General features: G+C 38.9%; 1 protein-coding gene across 1 annotated transcript in view; it reads left to right on the top strand.

The window, feature by feature from the left end:
* The window catches only part of RBMS3 (RNA binding motif single stranded interacting protein 3), a 718,801-nt gene that overhangs the window by 613,504 nt on the left and 87,406 nt on the right, over positions 1-17,891 (top strand). Inside the window, 1 exon segment of the mRNA XM_055803834.1 lies at positions 13,770-13,876. Coding sequence (XP_055659809.1) covers positions 13,770-13,876 — 107 coding nt within the window.

Consider the following 17,891-nt stretch of genomic DNA (forward strand, 5'->3'; position numbering starts at 1 on the left):
GGGCGTCTCAGACAGCGGTGGAGACAAAGAAATCTCAGATTTTTCATCTCCTGGTCCACCAGCAAGTCCATGCTGGCCTGTTCAATAAAGCTTCCTCCACCCTTGGCAAGGAGTCTTGGTATCACTGGTTGTCTTACCTCCAGTGTGAGAAGTGTGTCCTTCTCAGTTGGGAGGTTTAGAGCCCGAGGCTTTGTCCTTGCTGCTGGTAACAGCCCAAGGAGTGGAACTGTACTGCATAGGAACAACAGTGGCAGCATTTTTAACCATTTGTTGTGGCTCCTTTTAGGATCGACTAACATCTAGAATCCTGATGCTGAATGAAATCTAGGTTTCCATTATTCCTCTCCCCAACACTGCTATTAAAGGTATAAACAAACCATTTTCTACCATGTTTCAGAGTTACAATCAAGTCTTATAAGGCAGTACAGCATTCAACAGTTGTGTTAGTCTTGTAGCATTAATACTGACATCAGTGTGTTGCGGATCGATTATCTGGAGATTTAATTTGTGTGCAGATCCTAGCTGAAGTATTTGGAGAACATTCAAAAATTTGGGTAGATTCATGCTCTTGTTACTCAGACTTTACCTTACCCTTCATTTAAACTCAATTGTACCTCTTCTGACCGTCTTCAGGAGGGTAGGATTTTTTTTTCCATCTCTGGATCTGTACCAGAAAGTGTTCTGGAAAAGGTTTTCTCACTCTCACTTCAGTCCGTCTGACTCTCACCAGGTTGCAAAGTTCAGTACGGAGCTGGCCTTCTCATGGCAGGAGAAAGCCATGAGGACGCTGCTAGGCCTGCCACATTCCTCAAAGTAGGAAAGTTTTTGCCCTTTAATTCTTACTGTACTGTGCTGTCTTCAAGTTTTATTAGCAACATGGAGTAGACTTTGTTCTCTGTCTCTGGGGAAATACTACATTGTGAGCAATAAAGCTGGAAAAAGAAAAGGGAAGAAAAAAAAAAAAAACCAACGAAAGTGAGAGCCAGATTAGCATCTCTGTTAACAGCAGAGTGAAAAATGTGATCACGTTTGCAATGGACTCTTATTAAGCTTGTGGAAATTGCAACCCAGAGGTCACACACTTAGTCACTTTCAGCAGAATGTTGTCACTCCCTGCTGGCTGATTCATGAAATCATTTGCTCTGAAGAAAATTGCTGCTTCACATCAGCTGGAGATGGCTTTTGTCAGGCCAGACTCTGATAGTGCTGTTTGGTTTAATCATTCTTTAAATAGAGTGGCACACAGACTCATAATGCCACCATGGCTGCGTCCACATGCCTGTAGACCAAGGAAGGATCCCACCCGAATGGGGACAGAACCTTACAGAATGGTTGGATTTTGATGTCAGAGACTTTTACTGTCTCTCATAATCTAATTTAGCTGGAAGAGAGGTCCTTGCTTTTTCATCTTTCATGTCATCATCACTAATTTTATCTCCCGTGGCATGTAGGTGTTGGATCATCTATAGAGTTTTGAGATAAGCTTTTAAACTGACTTTGATACTTTGATAACAGAGCCTTAGTATTTTTGTGTACAGGAGACTCTGCAGTCTTCCCATTTTCATTCATGTTTTGATGCCATACAATTACTGTGAGACCATCCACAGTCATCGCAGTGCAACAGAACAGGTCTTTAGTCTCTTTTTTCAGAGAAAACCACAATTTATATAAACCTCTGTCATTCTGTTTGCTATAGGCAGTGACATTTAGCCCAGTCATTTGCTTTTTCAGTTACAATGTTTTCTCACTGCAGTCTTTGTGCCTGTGAAGACCTCTGTTGTCATCCAGAAATGGAGAAGAGCATGAGTTGCATTTGCTCTTGTGTGAAGCTAAAATATTTTCAAGGGCAATTCAGAATCTCCCTTCCCTTCCTGTTTTTCCCTTCATTTTCTTAAGGTGTTTTTCTTCATCTATTTCTATACCTTTTTTGTTTTGTTTTTTTCTTTTTCATCTGTTCTTCCTTGTTGTGCTTGTCTCACTCCTGTTCTTATTCCAGTATTTTTGACTGAAAGAGAACTTAATTTTACTTTGCCAGTCTTAGCACTGAAATATATATTTATTTTTTTTTTTGCCATTTTTGGACCCATTGCAAAGCAGGATCTAGCATGACCTTCATACAACCTCTAAGATATGAATTGCACAGAGTTAAAGAAGATTAGGCTATCACTCAGTCTCTAATACGTAAGTTTGCTTCCTTGTCTGCCCTCAGCTGAGAGCTCTGCAACTGCCTATTTCAGAAGAGTTTAGTGTTATCTATTTAATATTCTAGGATATTGTCTCAGATGCTAAGAAAGGATTTTTAAGCTGCAGGGGTTAGAATTTTCCTTATGTCATAACACATTAGATTTAGTGTTGGTGTCATCAACACATTTTGAAAAGAGCCAAGAAGTATGAGTAAGATCTTCCCCTGTCTTGGGAGAAGATTATAATTTCACTTTTTTTTCTTTCCCTTGGATAAAGTATCATCATAAATAGGTGACTTACTGGACAATTCCCAGTGAACCCACTGTGCATTTTTTTGTCATGGAAATCACAGGTACAATGGTGCCTTGAAGGCAGAGACTTACTGTAAGCTGGTGCAAAGCCTCCATGTCCTGGCAGGAGCGGTGGTATGCTTCAGGGGCTTGCTGCCATCTTGCCCTTCAAGGAAATGGGAGCCACTAAGCAACTCTTTCTCCGAGGCCCTTCCTTGCTTTCCTGGCTCATACATGCCAGTTACCTTTGCTCCCTACCTACAGGCACTTGGTGACAGGAACAGTGATGTTCGCTTCAGGAGCACCCAGAAAAGCCCGTCTTGAAGACTCGGGGCTTGGAAGTTGCCATCAGGAGCAGCCAGTGCTGCTGAACTGGAGCTGTGAAGGGTTTTGGTGTGTCCCGTAGTCAGCGGTCCATGTTCTGAGCTGCTGCTCGCCCCTTCTGCTGGGGAGGAGAAGGGAAGGGCTATCAGTGTCCTTACTTATGTGTTGGTTTCAAAGTATTCCCTCCCTCCCTCTGGGCCTGTTTACAGGAGGAGATGGCAGAGCATGCAGCGAGGTTTTGTTGTACACAGTAATTATCCTGTCCAAGGTGTTTAGTGTGATTTGGATATTCTCTACCACAGCGAAATGAATTCCTGCCTTTAAGAATCAGTCATTCACAGCCTTGTAAATGCTTTCTGCTGTGTAACGCGTACCCAGCCGCGGTTCTGACACAGTCAGGGTCAAATGCACTTTTTTAAGGTGCTCCTGCATTTAAGTGAGGAAACTGGCAAAGCTGTGTGTTAGCTACTAGCAAACTTGTTCATTTTAGGGCATGCACATTATGTCTTCCAGTGAATGCTGAAGAATAAAATGAAAAAAGGGCAATAACAATAAAAAGAATTTTCCCTTCAGCTTTTCCTTCTTTCTCACAGTAGTGGCAAAATTATATTGTTCAGGTATGTTTTAGATTATAAGTGGTTGGAGTTTTTGTTGCTGCACCCAGTGGTCGTCATTGAAATGTGTGTTAATTAGAACTGATTTAAATAAAAGGATTTTCATAAGGCAGTCTGAGAAAAAAATATCTGAATATTTCTGAATATTTTAAAACTGTTGAACAGATTGATAGCTGGTTAAAATTGGGTTTATTTTTTCATTTACACAGACATTTTTCATGCATTGAAGTAATCAGTGCTTTTAGGAATACGCTGTTTCAGCTCTCATATCAGGAAGGTAATGTTACAGCTTTGACCATGAACAGGGCATCTTTACCCAAACCAAAACTTTTTTTCTATTGTAAGAATTTTCTACTGCTGCTCCTCGGGATGCTATGAGTAGAGCTGCAAATAATGTTAGCATTATATATAGGGTAATTTTTTTTATTGCAGTGACCGTTCACAAAGGCACAACAGATGTGTCTTTCCCCACAATCAGTAAACAAAATGTACTATTAAGTTAATGGTCATAATCGAAGCATTTTTCCTCATGTAGTTCAACACTGGTTTGCATAAGCTCTTCTAGACGTTAATGGTATACATATGTTGGAGTGTGAGCCATGAATGCCAACCCTCAACCTTAATAAGTCAAAAATACATGTCTGTGTACAGCAATTATCATTATGCTGATGGAAAGAAAACATTGTGTTGACATAAGACATTTGACCAGGTTTCCTTGTGTATATTGACAATGTATGTTCGAAAAGAATTGTCTCTTCTCTAGTTTTAGTTCTAGCAGTGTCACACAGACACAGAATGCTGTGATGGTAATGTTCTGGTTTATCTAAATAAATAAATAAAAAGTAATACATGATTTAATAAAATTAAATTTAAGATAAATAAATTCAATACTAAATAATAAAGAAATACTTAAACTGCTACATGAAATAACCTTGTGTTAGCAGAGCCAGAAATAATTCGTTGTAGTGCATAAATTCCAATCATCTTGTCTCTGGACTGTCAGTGCAAGTAAGTTTTTCTTAGTGGGATAATAGCAAAGTCTCTGTGATCAATAATATTTGTTTATGAGAATAGTAAAAATAGATTTTACAGCAGAAGCACAGAGCTATTGTTTTGAGAAGCAGCTTCAGATAAAAGCTTTGCATTTGCTCTTTTCTCCTGAGACTACTAAAGAGAACACTAAAAAGTAAAATGGGTGACCACAGAAGCAAGTAGGGTCACCCATTACCAGGGATTCATTTTATTTCCATTAGAGGGGAACTAGAAAGCATCTCACACTATTTGTACCTGATTTTCCATTATAAATTACGGTACATGAGATCATTTAAAAATCGCTGAGCCTTTCCGATGAAGCTGACTCTGTTGCTGTTCCTTAATAATTGAACAGTAAGAAATACAAGATCTCCATTTTCATCCAAACAAAATAACTTCTGAGATTATGGGAGAGGGCAAAAAGGTATATGAAGTACAATCTTCCTAAAAGCTCACAGGGCAGTCTCAGAGGGGGATTTAAAGAGTGCTTTTGGGTTCACATTTAGAGGGCAAATGAGGTTTTTCCAGTCAACTTCTACAAGTAGATTGGAGTCCTGGGATGGTATGCTCAGCTGGTGAAGGTTGGAACAGGAGCATTCAAGTGGTACACCAGTATGAAGTAAATGCTCAAAAGTCAGGGTGCTACTTGTTTAAAAACATGATCCAACTCAGAACTCTCCTCTAGGTCACTGCTGCAATGCAGGAACTTTTGGCTTTAATGCTTCTCTGAGATAAGGGACAACACAGTCAGACAGCAGAACCTCACTCTGTATTCTCTTGCTGAAAACTGCTTCCTAATGACGGACTAGCACTTGTCAGGACTTTCTTTATGTGTTGTTACTGATATGAAGGGATTGCAGCTCTAAGTTTAAAGACCCAATAAAACAGTAGCACCTGTAATTTTTGAGTGGTGGCACTGAAAATATAAATGCTGGGAGAGAGAATAAAATTCATAAGAGATACTCCAGCGTAACTGCTGTCATATTTACCTCCAGTTCAAGTCGCAGGCTAGGAGCCTGTGCCGCAACCCATTTAAGGTATTGAAAGTGTTCTCATTAACTTCACTAGATCTTGTGTTGGACATTGTTCACCTGATCCTTCCTAATTCCTCGTCACACGTGGCAGGAGCGTGTGCCTGTGTGGCAAGTCATGGTCTAGGAATTCACAGTGAAAAACAACAAAATGTTTTAGAATGTTTTCAGGAATATTTTTTGACTTTTTTTTTCATTTCACTTGGAGAAATCAACCCCTGCCCAAACATGCGTAGTCTAGTGAGCTCTGAAGCAGTGAGCCAATGGCATAAAAACGTTAAAAGCAACCTCTATTTTTTTCTTTTTTTTTCTTTTTAAATCATAGAAGTCAGAATCCCAGACAGTAATTAGCATTTGCACAATCTATACAAAACCAGAAAAAATATATTTTGTTGTTGTTCTTTGAAAGCTGTTCACACTTGTCATCCATTCTCAACAGAGAGAAAATCTTCGTAGGAAACCATTGCATTACCATATCTTAATTTTACTAATTACTTGCATAGTTTCCAGAAGAGCTGTGTAGGCTCTTCTTCCTTCAGTGTCTTGGTTGTTTAGTTACTGCTAACTTGCTTAGTTACTGTGGCATGAGAGAAGTCCAGGGAAGCTCGTAAGTTCCACACAAAAAGTCTTCAAACATGGAAAGGTGGGTTAGTTTCTTAAGTATTCACTTTTTAACAATGCTGATTGAGCAAGTGTGAGGCTTTTCTTATTTAACAAAAAAAAGCCATCTACTCGTTCCAGTATTTGTTTATTATCTATCTCACAGATAATATGTGAAGTGCTTTCAGTTCCTTGTAACCAGTACTCCTCTTCAAAATGCGATACTGTCTCTATTTTTTGGCACATGGCTTTTCCAGTGAGGCAGGAATCCAAGGGAGTCTATCAAAGTAGGGTTTTGGAGGAGGTATTAACCCAGCCAAATTCTATGTTTTGTAATTAGCATTGGCATGTTAAAACAACATGCCCCAAATTTCAGTTGGTTTTGGGTTCTGTCTGAAAGTCATGGAAAACTCAGGTCTAAACATGGGTACATGAAATGATTTCTGCAAATGGATGCACGTACTTAGTTGATTTGGTTGCACAGTTGTTCAGTGAAGGCACCTCCTCTTTCTCTGTAATGGCACTTGGAGAAATTTAAATACTGCAAAACAAATCACTCCTCGAAGACCCCACTTCCTTTTCATTCAGTAGTTAAAGGTTGTGAAGAGCTGTCATAGTGCTGGGTGCCAAGGATGGACTACAGCTGATATTTCTTAGTGTTACACCAAGGACCTCCAACAGGGCAGAACTCTGCTGTATCATCAAGTTTGAGGAAGCTGCTTTCTCAGGCAAAATTCACAGGCCTGTCTCTGCTCTTGCTCACAGTTATCTCAAATTTAAATTGGACTTCCTTTGGATCCCCTGAGAATCTCTCTCTAACTTCTGTAAGCTCTGATTCAGGCCTTTTGTTTAAAATAAAGGCAGAATCCAACATCCAGGTGGAGAGTATTATTTAGTTAGTTATTAGTTAATAAAGTTAATAAATGAGCTTTGCTCCCCATCCATTCATGCTTTCCAAAAGAACCAGCACTAGAGTTGGTTTAGATATTGACTTTGTTAAAATAAAAATACACCGTTGTGTTACAACATTTCAGCACTGTTCTAATACTGCATTTTAGCTTTGCTATTTTGATTGAGTTTATTTAAGTTTGAACACCATATTGAAACATCTGTTCTATACGTTATCTCTGTAAAATCACGCATTGAGTTATAACATTTTCTCCTTATCAGCAACATTGGAATGAAGCTTTTTAATACCCTGGATCAGGCACGCCCAATCTGCTCTTCTGTTGAAAATTTAAAAACAAAAATAGATTTTTAAACAAAAGTAAACTGTAAAGTTAATGTTGCAGTTTCTCATAGAAAGAGACTAGTTTCTGATCTGCTCTAATGAATCTTTATATGGGGGCTTTTGCAACAAGATGATCAAGTATAACTTTTCTAGGTAGTAGCTGGAGAGTTTGCATCGATTGCAACAAGATCTGGACCACGCTTCACAGTTGGCATGCTGTTTCTCCAATGTATACATGTGGTTAGTTGTTCTACGTGCTCCAAGTAATTTCTTTCTTACAGAACAGAAACACTAACTTTATGCTTGATGCACTATTTCTCCTCTGGGTTTTTTTTTTTCTTTTCTAATATATTCTTGCTCTTTAGAAATAATTATTATACAAAAAGATGAAAGGATTGCTTCCCATTTCTTAAGACAAAGGGATGAAGTAGAGGGAATTACTTAAGGTATAATACACCTTATCAAAAGTAAATCACTTCCTTTATTTTTTTTTTTTTTTCCTAGCCAAAGAGATGTTTGCTTGATTATTTCTTTGGGGTACTTTTATGTAAAGCTGTTTCCCCAATATCTATAACTGTATTGTGAAAGTGGTATGTTGTAGAAACTAAAATGCAGTGTTCACTCATTGTTTTGCTTTCATAATCAGCTGTACAAGTCCACTGAACATCACGTAGTCAAATTTAACTGTGAACCTACTGGACAAGTATGCTGTATATTGCTTGACCTCTGTAAAAGCACCGACTCTTGCAGGAACACTGAGCAGCAAGGAATCATTTGGACATGTAATAGTGTTTTCATGATACTTCTATGTATATATGTGAGGGTCTGTCCTGTGATGTCACATCCAGTATTGTGGGCTTCTGGGACAAAATGTATTACTCTGTCCTTCAGCAAGTCAGGAACTCCATGTGGGATAGGATGATGTGTCTATTTGCTTCATTACTTGTGGTTTCCTCACTCAGGTAACACATTGCCCTTACATGTCCTTTTGTGTCACCTACCTTCTTTTGTAATTCTTCACCTTCATTTCCCAAGAGCAGAATAGCTATGGTTGTGTTTTCTAATCTTCCTTGAAGTTTGAGTTTTGTGTATTTGTGATTTTGGGATGGATAAGTACCATGTGACAGAACTTTCCTAGAAGCCAGTGGACTCACTAGGGCGATTTGCTCTGTTGATGGGGTCCTGAAACTTTTGCAGTTTTAAAGCTTGCAACAGCAAAATTCATTTTGTAAATAAACTGATGGTTCTGTAAAGACTGTAGTCCTGCCGGGTACATCATTCTGAGCCCAGGTATGGAATCAAAACTTGAACTTGCTCTGTCCTGCCTTGCTTCTAGAGCTTTTTTGTCTCATGTCTCCCTTTGAAATACTGCACGAGTAAACAGGTCTGCTTACAAAGTGGCTTTGATGTTACCATAGGATGAAGTTTTTCTTAAAGACTGAAAATGATTGATCTGTGGCAGACAAAGGGGTTGGTTCTTGCATGGATGTTTCAAGCAGGTATCCTGTGTGATTTGAACATGAAAATGTTAACAAAATAATTTGAAAGGGAGTTAAGAAGAAAAATAGTTATCAAAGCTTGATCAGTTTGGTTGCTTGCTGTAATTGTGAACTCAATTATGGTTCTGCTCCGTTTTTTATTGTGGAGGAGGGTTTGCCAAGGCTGAAAAATAAATTAATCCAGCTTTCTCATAAAAACATACTTTGAAAAAGATCATTGACTGTGCACTAGCCGTTCATTGATATACCAGTGACTTTCTCATCATTTTTCTTCACATTAACAAAATGAAGTTGTTTAAAGACCCATATGAATTTCCACAATGCACTTGTTGCTAGGCTGTCTACTGAAAATGTTACTTTCATTTTTGCACAAGATGAGAAGAAGAGATTAAACTCCTCCTGACATTCCTGAAAAAATACTCTGTCTTAAAAAATATTCATAGTGAAAGCAGTTAAAATACATGAATATGTTCTTGTTATTACTTTTTTATGTATGCAGCTCTTGCCATTGCTGGACAGACGATGCTATACAACTGAATTGGAAGTTGTGGAGGACAAGCTTTTTTCAGTAACTCTCAAGATAGAAAAAGTTTCAGAGTGCCTGAAATAATGAAGAAGATTCACTGAATGCAAATGACAGCTTTCATCTTCCTTTATGAAGCACATGCTCATGAATATATACATTTTTGCATATGTAGAAGCTCAAGTGTATCTGCCTTCCGATCAATGAAAGAATAAGGATATTATGTATTCAGAACTAGTTAGAAGTTTGCTTTTTTTGTTGAATTCTCCAATTTAATTGAAGTTGCTTTCCAGAGAAGGAACATTTCAAAGAGGCTGCCAGATTTGAGAAGGGGGCACTGTTATCCCCATCTTCTTCCATCTAAAGGTTTTGTCCTATGTTAAATACCAGTGTTGCTTTTGGTGATAGTAACAGCCTTTTTGGCAGTTCAGCGCTGTCTGTCTGCACAGTCTGTCCGCGCAATCTGTCCATCTAAAGTAGCAGAGCATGAGAAGCTGATCTCCTAAGGGAACTCAACAATATCGACAGGCTTGATTGACATAAAACCAGTCTCTCTCTTCCACCTCCACTGAACTCTTAGACTAAATTCAGGGCCTGATTGAAGAGAGATAGGGCTTTAGCCATTGACTTCCATGGGAACAGAATTGGAACACTAGCAGCTACTGCCCTCTTCTAAAGCAGCCCTGAATATCTTGGCAAATGCTTTTTAGGAGCACTATCAATTTGATCCCACTTCCTTCTCAGGACCGAAAGCCAAGTTCAGGGCTATTTATGTCTTAACTGGAGCAGGCTTTGGATTGGAACTACAGCAAGCATTTAAATCTTCTTGAAAAATGTGTTATGGCTTAATGAACCTTGTTCAGGCTAAAGCTGTTATTTATTCTTGGTATTAGTGTTTGTTACTGTCAGGTAGAAGGCAAAGAAAGAGCAGTGCCTTCTATCTTGAAGAGTTTATCAGGATGGAATAGCCTGAAATTTGTCTCAAATGAATCAATTCTCACTTCTCTGACAGGAAAATACCAACAGTACATTTTCTAGATATGTTTCAAAATACCACACATGCTCAAAATTTTGAAGATGTCAGGAACCATATAAAAAGATGTGCTTATCAGTTCAAAATATGAACATCTACAGATATCCAGATTACATTTTCTATTAAGTCAGAGGTACAAAAGGTGAGAGTAGAGGCAGGAACACAGGCTGCTGCTTTTTTTTTTTTTTTTTTTTTTTCCCCCCAGTCATTGTGGTCATACAGAGGAAAATGAGAAAAGTAAAAATTCAGTTCATAAATTGAAGAGAGTCTGTCAGGAATGGAAGAGAATCAAAGCAGAAAATGTTTAAAAGAGTCACCTTTTTCTTTCCTCTCATTCTGAAGTGTTTGGGGGTAAAATATCCCACTTCTGCTGCAGTGTCTTGATATTATTCATGTAATTTTGGTATTGTTTGAATAGTTCCTAAGTATTTTCTTTTTTAATTGATAACCATAGTACCTAATCGTGATTTTTTTCTGGTCTGATGTAAATTTATTAATAATTATTTTTAAAGCACTTCTGACATTTGATGAAACCATTAAAAAAGAATTCTACTTAGCAATAGTTTTGCTGATATAATGGAATAGGATATGCTCTTTCCAGTACCTTCTGTTGTTACATATTTGATTAGTAAGAATGATAGTACTAATGTCAACTATTCATGTCTGATCTTGCAAAGCCTAGAGAACCTTTCTTAGAAGGGATTTCGAGAGGGCTGAAGTAAACCAGATATTTGAGTTCTTCTGTGTACTTAGATCAACATGTTTAAACTCCTAAGACTCTGTTCCACTTTACCTTATATCCTGAAGGAAGAGAGATTAATTTGATTTCTTTATATTTTGAGGTTGGTTACCATAGTTGTTTCCAGTTGTAAACCATTAAGACCTACGCCACTTCAGAGCTAATAAGATAATTTTCTGTCTTGCTGGATGTAATAAGCTATATGCCTGTGTTTAAAAAAAAACAAAACAGCAAACAACAACCCCCCAAAGCCATCTTATCTGGACTCTGTCTTCCTGTCAGAACATTTTCTTTTGATCTTCTTGCTTATGTTAATGCTGAACAGCACAGATCAACTCTTTCTCCAGAGTTCCCCTCAGTTTGTTGTAGAGGAATATAACCTCCTGTGCAGAAACTTACCTGTGAAGGCCACGGTACCATTGTCCTTTTCCATCTTCTTCCCTACCTCCTGAAAAGTTTGTACAATGTTTTTCACATATTTTCTTGATGGGGGCAGGGGGTTAAGGTTGTTTGGCATTTCTGTTCAATCTCAGTCAACTTTAGGAGGCCCCAAGTTAACAACTAAGAGGTTGTCAGATGGTAATACTGGATATGGGTATTCCAGAAATGGCAACAGCTTCCTATTTGTGGTTGATTAATATATAGAGAGGACATGTAGTAAGCCATATGACTTCCTAGCTTGCTCAGCCACATCATAGTGTATGGGATAATACCATATGTGTACACTAGCAAATGATCTTGGCATGTGTAAATACCCAATGTGCGGATGGTTTTTACATGCTCCTCCTAATGGTGTTGTGTGTGGTTTGATAGTTGTTCAGTGCTTAAAACAAAAAGCTTTTGAAGCTTCAGATGTGATGTTTAATAGGTCTTTCTCTAATGCTGGCTTAGCACCTGCTCCTCCCTCACAGTCACATCAAAGTGAATTGTAAGTAACCGCTCTGAAATCATGCAGCATCGCGCTGTGGAGTAAAACTGGTGAAAGTGCAGGGCAATCAGCTCTGTAAAATCTCTCCATTTGCAGAAAGAACCTCCATAGCCACCTGGATGCTTTTAAACCTTCATTATTTTAAATTTAAAATGGTTGGCTGAGCATTGCTTTTACCAAAATCTGATACAATAATCGAAGTCAGAGGTGGGGAATGACCTCTGGGGTCACACAGTCGAGCTTTCTGCCAATAATGGATTGTTCCCTGCAGTTCAGTTTCTAGTGACCTTGGAAATTACTAGCCTGGTAAAATGGTAATGAAAAAACAAAGCTGTTAAAGCTTCAGAAGTAGCCAAAGTGATGCTGTCCCGATGAGAAATTGTGGTTTTGATGTGAGATCCTCTATGTGCATTGCTCCTTGGTTGCAGTTTTCAAGTGATCGCAGTTCTCACTTTCGGACCCTTTTTGAGCTGGCTGTAACTAAGAGTTTGGGGGAGGTGAGCTTATTTTAATATTATGTGAATTTATCTCAGCCTTTAACCAAATCGTAATTTTTATTACAAATATGAAAGTCAGCAAGTTGACTAACCTTCTTACTGCAACATTTCCTTCATGTCCCTGCACTTCTGTTCTTTGACATTTCAAGCCTCCCAGAAACAGGAAATGAGGAGGAAAAAACAGATTTCTTGCTTTTTTCCATGGAAACCCCTGGTTCATTAATTCTAGCCTCTAGTTGTCATGCCTGGGAACCCAAAAATTCCTGAAAAGATTCAGATGTGACACATCATTTTTAGATTTCTTTCAGCCAAGCCAGTATTAGTTTACTTCTCTGTTATTGTAGACAATAGACAATCCTACCATACGCCTAATGAAGTGGGTAGAGTTTGGCCCCTCTCTTAAGAAGGAGGCAGCAAAAGCAAGCTCCCACCAGCAAGCTAATTACAGTTCTAAAATATTTTTTAGGAAGCTGTTAAAAGCTGAGTAGATGGGAAAAGATCCCAAGACACAAAGTTCTCTTCCTGTTGTACCCGTTTGATGTGTGGTGATTTCTTCACTGGGGGTCCCTATTGTGAGCTGCCTTTTGGGGTGTGCAACTCTGGAAATACCCTTTCTTCCCCGAGCTCTGCTCCCCCCCCCCCCCCCCCCCCCCCCCCGACTATTGTATTCACATACACAAGATCCAGTTGGAGAGGAAAGGGGGTTCCTCAGCTGCCAGCTTGCTTAAAAGAGGAGTTAAGAGGAAAAGAAAGCTAATTGGACTGTGCTTGGCAAAACTGTCTGTTTCATTCTGTTTATTGTAAAGGCGTGGGTGCTGAGAAACACAGAAATAGTGAGAAAACTTAAACAGATTCTTGCAAAGTTTTTACAATAAAAACAGAAAGCTGCTTTAGTAAAGCAGTGTTTATCCTTGCACTAATGCTCGTCATGAATACGTGTCTAACTTAGCTGGAACTAATGCCTGACTCTTACTATTCCACTACAGCAACTTAACGTTCTGCGTAGGCTGATTATTTTTTCAACAATATTTGCTAAATTCTTTTAAGGGCTGCCAGTATATATTTTTTGAAGCTTAGTTAATAAGAACAGCTGCCAGTGGAGTCAAGGCTAAAAGAGGCAAAAAATATCTGCAGAAGGCAAGATTTTACTTCAAAAGATCAGTATTACAAAGCACTACTGTTGCTGGTATAATCACTTTCATTGGGGAGGATGCTAATATAGACTGGGTTTCTTGTCTTCACAGCCCCCACTGAGCCTTTGCTGTGCAAATTTGCTGATGGAGGGCAAAAAAAGCGCCAGAATCAAAGCAAATACACACAGAATGGAAGGCCGTGGCCCAGAGAAGGAGAGGTAAGTGCCACACGGCAATTATTTTCCTGGGGTTTGGCAGAAGTCAACTGCAGACCTGGAGGTCTACCTTTCAGGCCTACGAAGAAATCAGATTGCACACAAAATAGAATAGTTTCACACAGAAAAAGGTATGTAAGCAGGGGGGGAGAGGGAGGCTTAAAATAACATGCGGGGCATACAGTTACAGGAAAAGAGAATTTCAGAGCTTGGTGTGGAGCTGTGGAACTGTGCGCAGGCTTGCACCACCACAAACACTCTGCAGCCGGACCTGAGCCCAGTATTCTCTTACTGGTGTGCCATCAGCACCGTGTATACCTTTTATATACCCCAAGCGATTTACACTTAAGCAACTCAGCAGTGTTACTTCCTCCATATAGTTCCCGTTGATAAAACATCATCAGGGATTAGGTGGGTTTTTACAAAAGGGAGAGATGCTCTTGCACATCCAAATGTATGGCCTTGTAAAAGTTTTCCAAAAGGTTAGCTGAGCTGGGCTCTTCAGTCTGTCCAAGACAAAACAGTTTATAGTAGCCTCAGCTCCATCGTGTGTACAAAGTTTAAAAAAAGAAGTATCTAATGGTTGCTTTCTGCTTTGCTACAAATAGCCTGTTACTGGAGTTTCCTTTCTGTGTACGTGTACATGAAGTGATTCCAAATGTGGGTGAAATAAGGAAGGAATTTATTTGACTCTTCAGGAGCTTGTTTACTCTTCTTGACTGTTATATAGGATAAAGACACTTGAATGATTAAGGTAGATCTGGTCATAGTACATTCTTATGCATGATTATAGCTACGAAGGCTGAAGGACTTACAAGTATTTCTATCCTAAACACCTAGTCTTTGTGTTTGTGATTCAGACTTCAAGGGAAAAAAAAAGTATGTTGCTCAATTGTGACCCACTAGAATACAAGTTTGTTGGGATTTTTTCTTTTTTGTTGTTGTTTTTGATTGGATTTTTTGTTTGTTGGGTTTTCCTGTATTTACTTCAATTTTACAAAGCAAATAGACAAGAAAACAATTTGTATTTCTAAGTTATATGTTTCTAGAGGTTTTCTGCTTTTTTGTAACTACTTGATTTTGCTAGCTGATACTTTTTGGACCATTAGCTTATGACATATACACTCTAGCACGATCGGTGAGCTCCTAAAACAGAAAGGCCTCTTGAAAGGGTAGAAATTTTTCCCTCCAGCAAGGTGGTTGTTGTACACTGTTCCAACAGTAATGCTCCAGAATATTTTTTAGCTTTGTGGGCTGAAAGTGGGCAGTGTGACAACCACATTTGCTACAAGAGATTGCAGAAGTGTCCAAAGGTTCATTGGAGTCTCGTGTGTCGTATGTCTCAAAAAATGGAGACATCTTCTTAGGAGCTATTATGGTTTGTCATGTTAAGGATGTACTGAGGAACAAGTGCACAAGTGCTTCAGCAGTAGACTCAGGTCATTGTATACAGAGGTTGAAACAAAGGTCTATATATAGGAGACAATAATGAACCCTCAGGAAGTCAACAGTCCATATTTTAAAGACCTCTAAATCCCCATTTAAATAGTAAATACCATCACAGCTATTATCTCCACTGTTCTATACTTCCTTCAGTTCAAATCAATAAACAAGAGAATATAAAGTTAAAGCCAGCAAGGCACCATTATGCCTATGGCCTCAGGGCATCAGCTTATTACGTTGTACGTAGTCCATTTGCTGCTAGTGGAGTGGCTCATATTAAGCACAGTGATATCCCTGTGGCCTAGAGGCAGGGTGTGGTTGCTGTGTTCATAGTATCAACATTTAAAAACTAGTTTTCAGGGCTGGAAGCCATCATCCCTTATTGTTGTTCACAAAGAACTACAGAGCTGTTGTCATGGTATAATCTACAAATGTGGAAAGATTGTAAAGATCCAAACTCAGAAATATTTCAGACTAGGAATGTGTTCTGTTTTCTTAGATTTTGTTAGATTTTCTCTGTTTACTAACATCTGGTTGATACCTTTTGCATCAAAGACAGGAATTCATGTTCTCTTTTAGGGTCATTCATTCATTGCATTTCTTCCCCACTGTTGCAATTTTCTTATTTCCAATGTAAAATCCTTCTGTGTAATTACTCTTATACTCTATATGCAGTAGGGTTTTTCTAACTCTTTGCCCTTTAGTGATCTTACTCTAAGCATGATACACCGTTCAGTTGCTTTCTGTGTAGCTGCGCTTGGGTAACCTTCTTCCAATTACTCCTGTCAACTTTAATTTCTTTAAAAAAGAACAGGCAGTGAGTAGTGAGGAATAATTGATATATGACAAGTGTCATAGTTCTGATGACAAGTGGGATCTGGGCATATTCCCCATGCCTCTGCTTTTTCTTTGTTTTTTCCCCAAAGGAAAGCATTGAAACAGTGTCCAGGAGATTACTCCCTCAGTATTTCCACCCTGGCCATATCCTGTGGCATCTAGACCAAGACGTATTTTGGCTATTGTTCAGATAAGCCTTTGCATTCTTCAATACTTACGTGAAGGGCATTTCTAAAACTTCTGAGGTTTAACCAGCGTTAACACTGAGCGTGCGTGAGGATTATTGCTTGGAAAGGCTGATCCCAGGGAAATGCCACTAACGGTTCTGTCGCTGGCCTCAGATCTGAGCATGCAAAGTAGGGAACAGGCAGCTGTGCCTGGGACTCCGCCATGGGGGGGGAACGGCAGGAGATCTAGCGCGGAGGGGCAAGTTTGCCACAGCGCTGCCTCTCCGGCCATGCTGTTCTTGGAGGTTTCACGCTCTTTTATGGAGAGCTTCCGGGGATTTTTATAGGAGAAGATTACTTCTTTTGGGTGAAGTTCTCAGGCCATACTGCAGAATGTAATAGAAAATCTTATTCCTATCATACATTGTTGTAGATTGCGTCATAACCATATAGAACTGTTTTAGTTAGCTCTTAAATTGGCTTACCTTTTGAAGTCAGGTCTTTAGCAATACACTGAATTTCTCTAGGGCTTTTCAGGTCTTTTTTCGGTATTTGGTCACTTGGCCAGTTGTAACCAGGGCAGAATTCCTGACCTCGAGTAGCACTTTCTGTCCTTACTCTTCCACTCTTGTTTGAAGCCTCAGGAAATACTCAGCAGATTTACTGAGGCAATTAACTGAGGATTTGTGATGGCTGACCAGTTCTGGACTAAGGAGCCAAGAGCTTAGATTACTGATGGCTTTATAAAAGGCTGTCAAATTAGGTATCTAACATACAGGTGCAATAAATGTACAGTGAAACTTGCAAATGCTGGAAATATTTGCAGTGAAATTCTGACCTAATAACTGACACGATTGCTGCACAAAGTCCAATTACTTTTTTTGAGGCTAGTTTTTCCTGAGTCACACTGGTTTCATTCAGCACTCTGTTTTGAACCTCCCTGACAAGACCATTTTGAGATGGTGGTCGAGGTTAATCAGATTCAAATTCTGATTATAAAATATTTATTTTGATTTACTTCTGAATTTCAGTTAACAAGTCCAGAGGTGAGTGACATATCTCAAAAAAAATTACCATTAGCTGAAAATATATCTGGGGAATCAACAGTAGTTACAAATTGAGATCGGACTGGACTGGTTTTAAAACTGCAACTTAAATTTTACAACATAATCTTTTATTTCAGGTTTACTGAAACTTCATTTTGGTTATTCAGAAAGAAATATTTTGATATGTGTATTCAAGAGAGTGGTTATTTGCAATTTATCTGGTAGAAAGAGAGAAATCTCACAAAGTGAAAACAAATGAAATCGCTGTGCATCAGCCCAAAGCTTATTATTGTTTACAGTTCTAGAAATGGTAGCCTTTCTGGTTATGGTCAGCCCAAACTGATTAAGTTGGGGATTTTTACAATCACAGTATTTTGAAAATTTTGATAACTTCATTTGCAAGCTTCTGTGAAACTTGGACCATTTAAATATTTGCATAATCTTTTTGCAAGACACTATCACCATTACAGTATTGCTGTATATATCACAACAGCAACATGCACCACTGAATGCGACCCCCTTGTC

The sequence above is a fragment of the Falco peregrinus genome, chromosome 5 (assembly GCF_023634155.1).
Source record: "Falco peregrinus isolate bFalPer1 chromosome 5, bFalPer1.pri, whole genome shotgun sequence".
In the NCBI taxonomy this organism is placed as follows: Eukaryota; Metazoa; Chordata; class Aves; order Falconiformes; family Falconidae; genus Falco; species Falco peregrinus.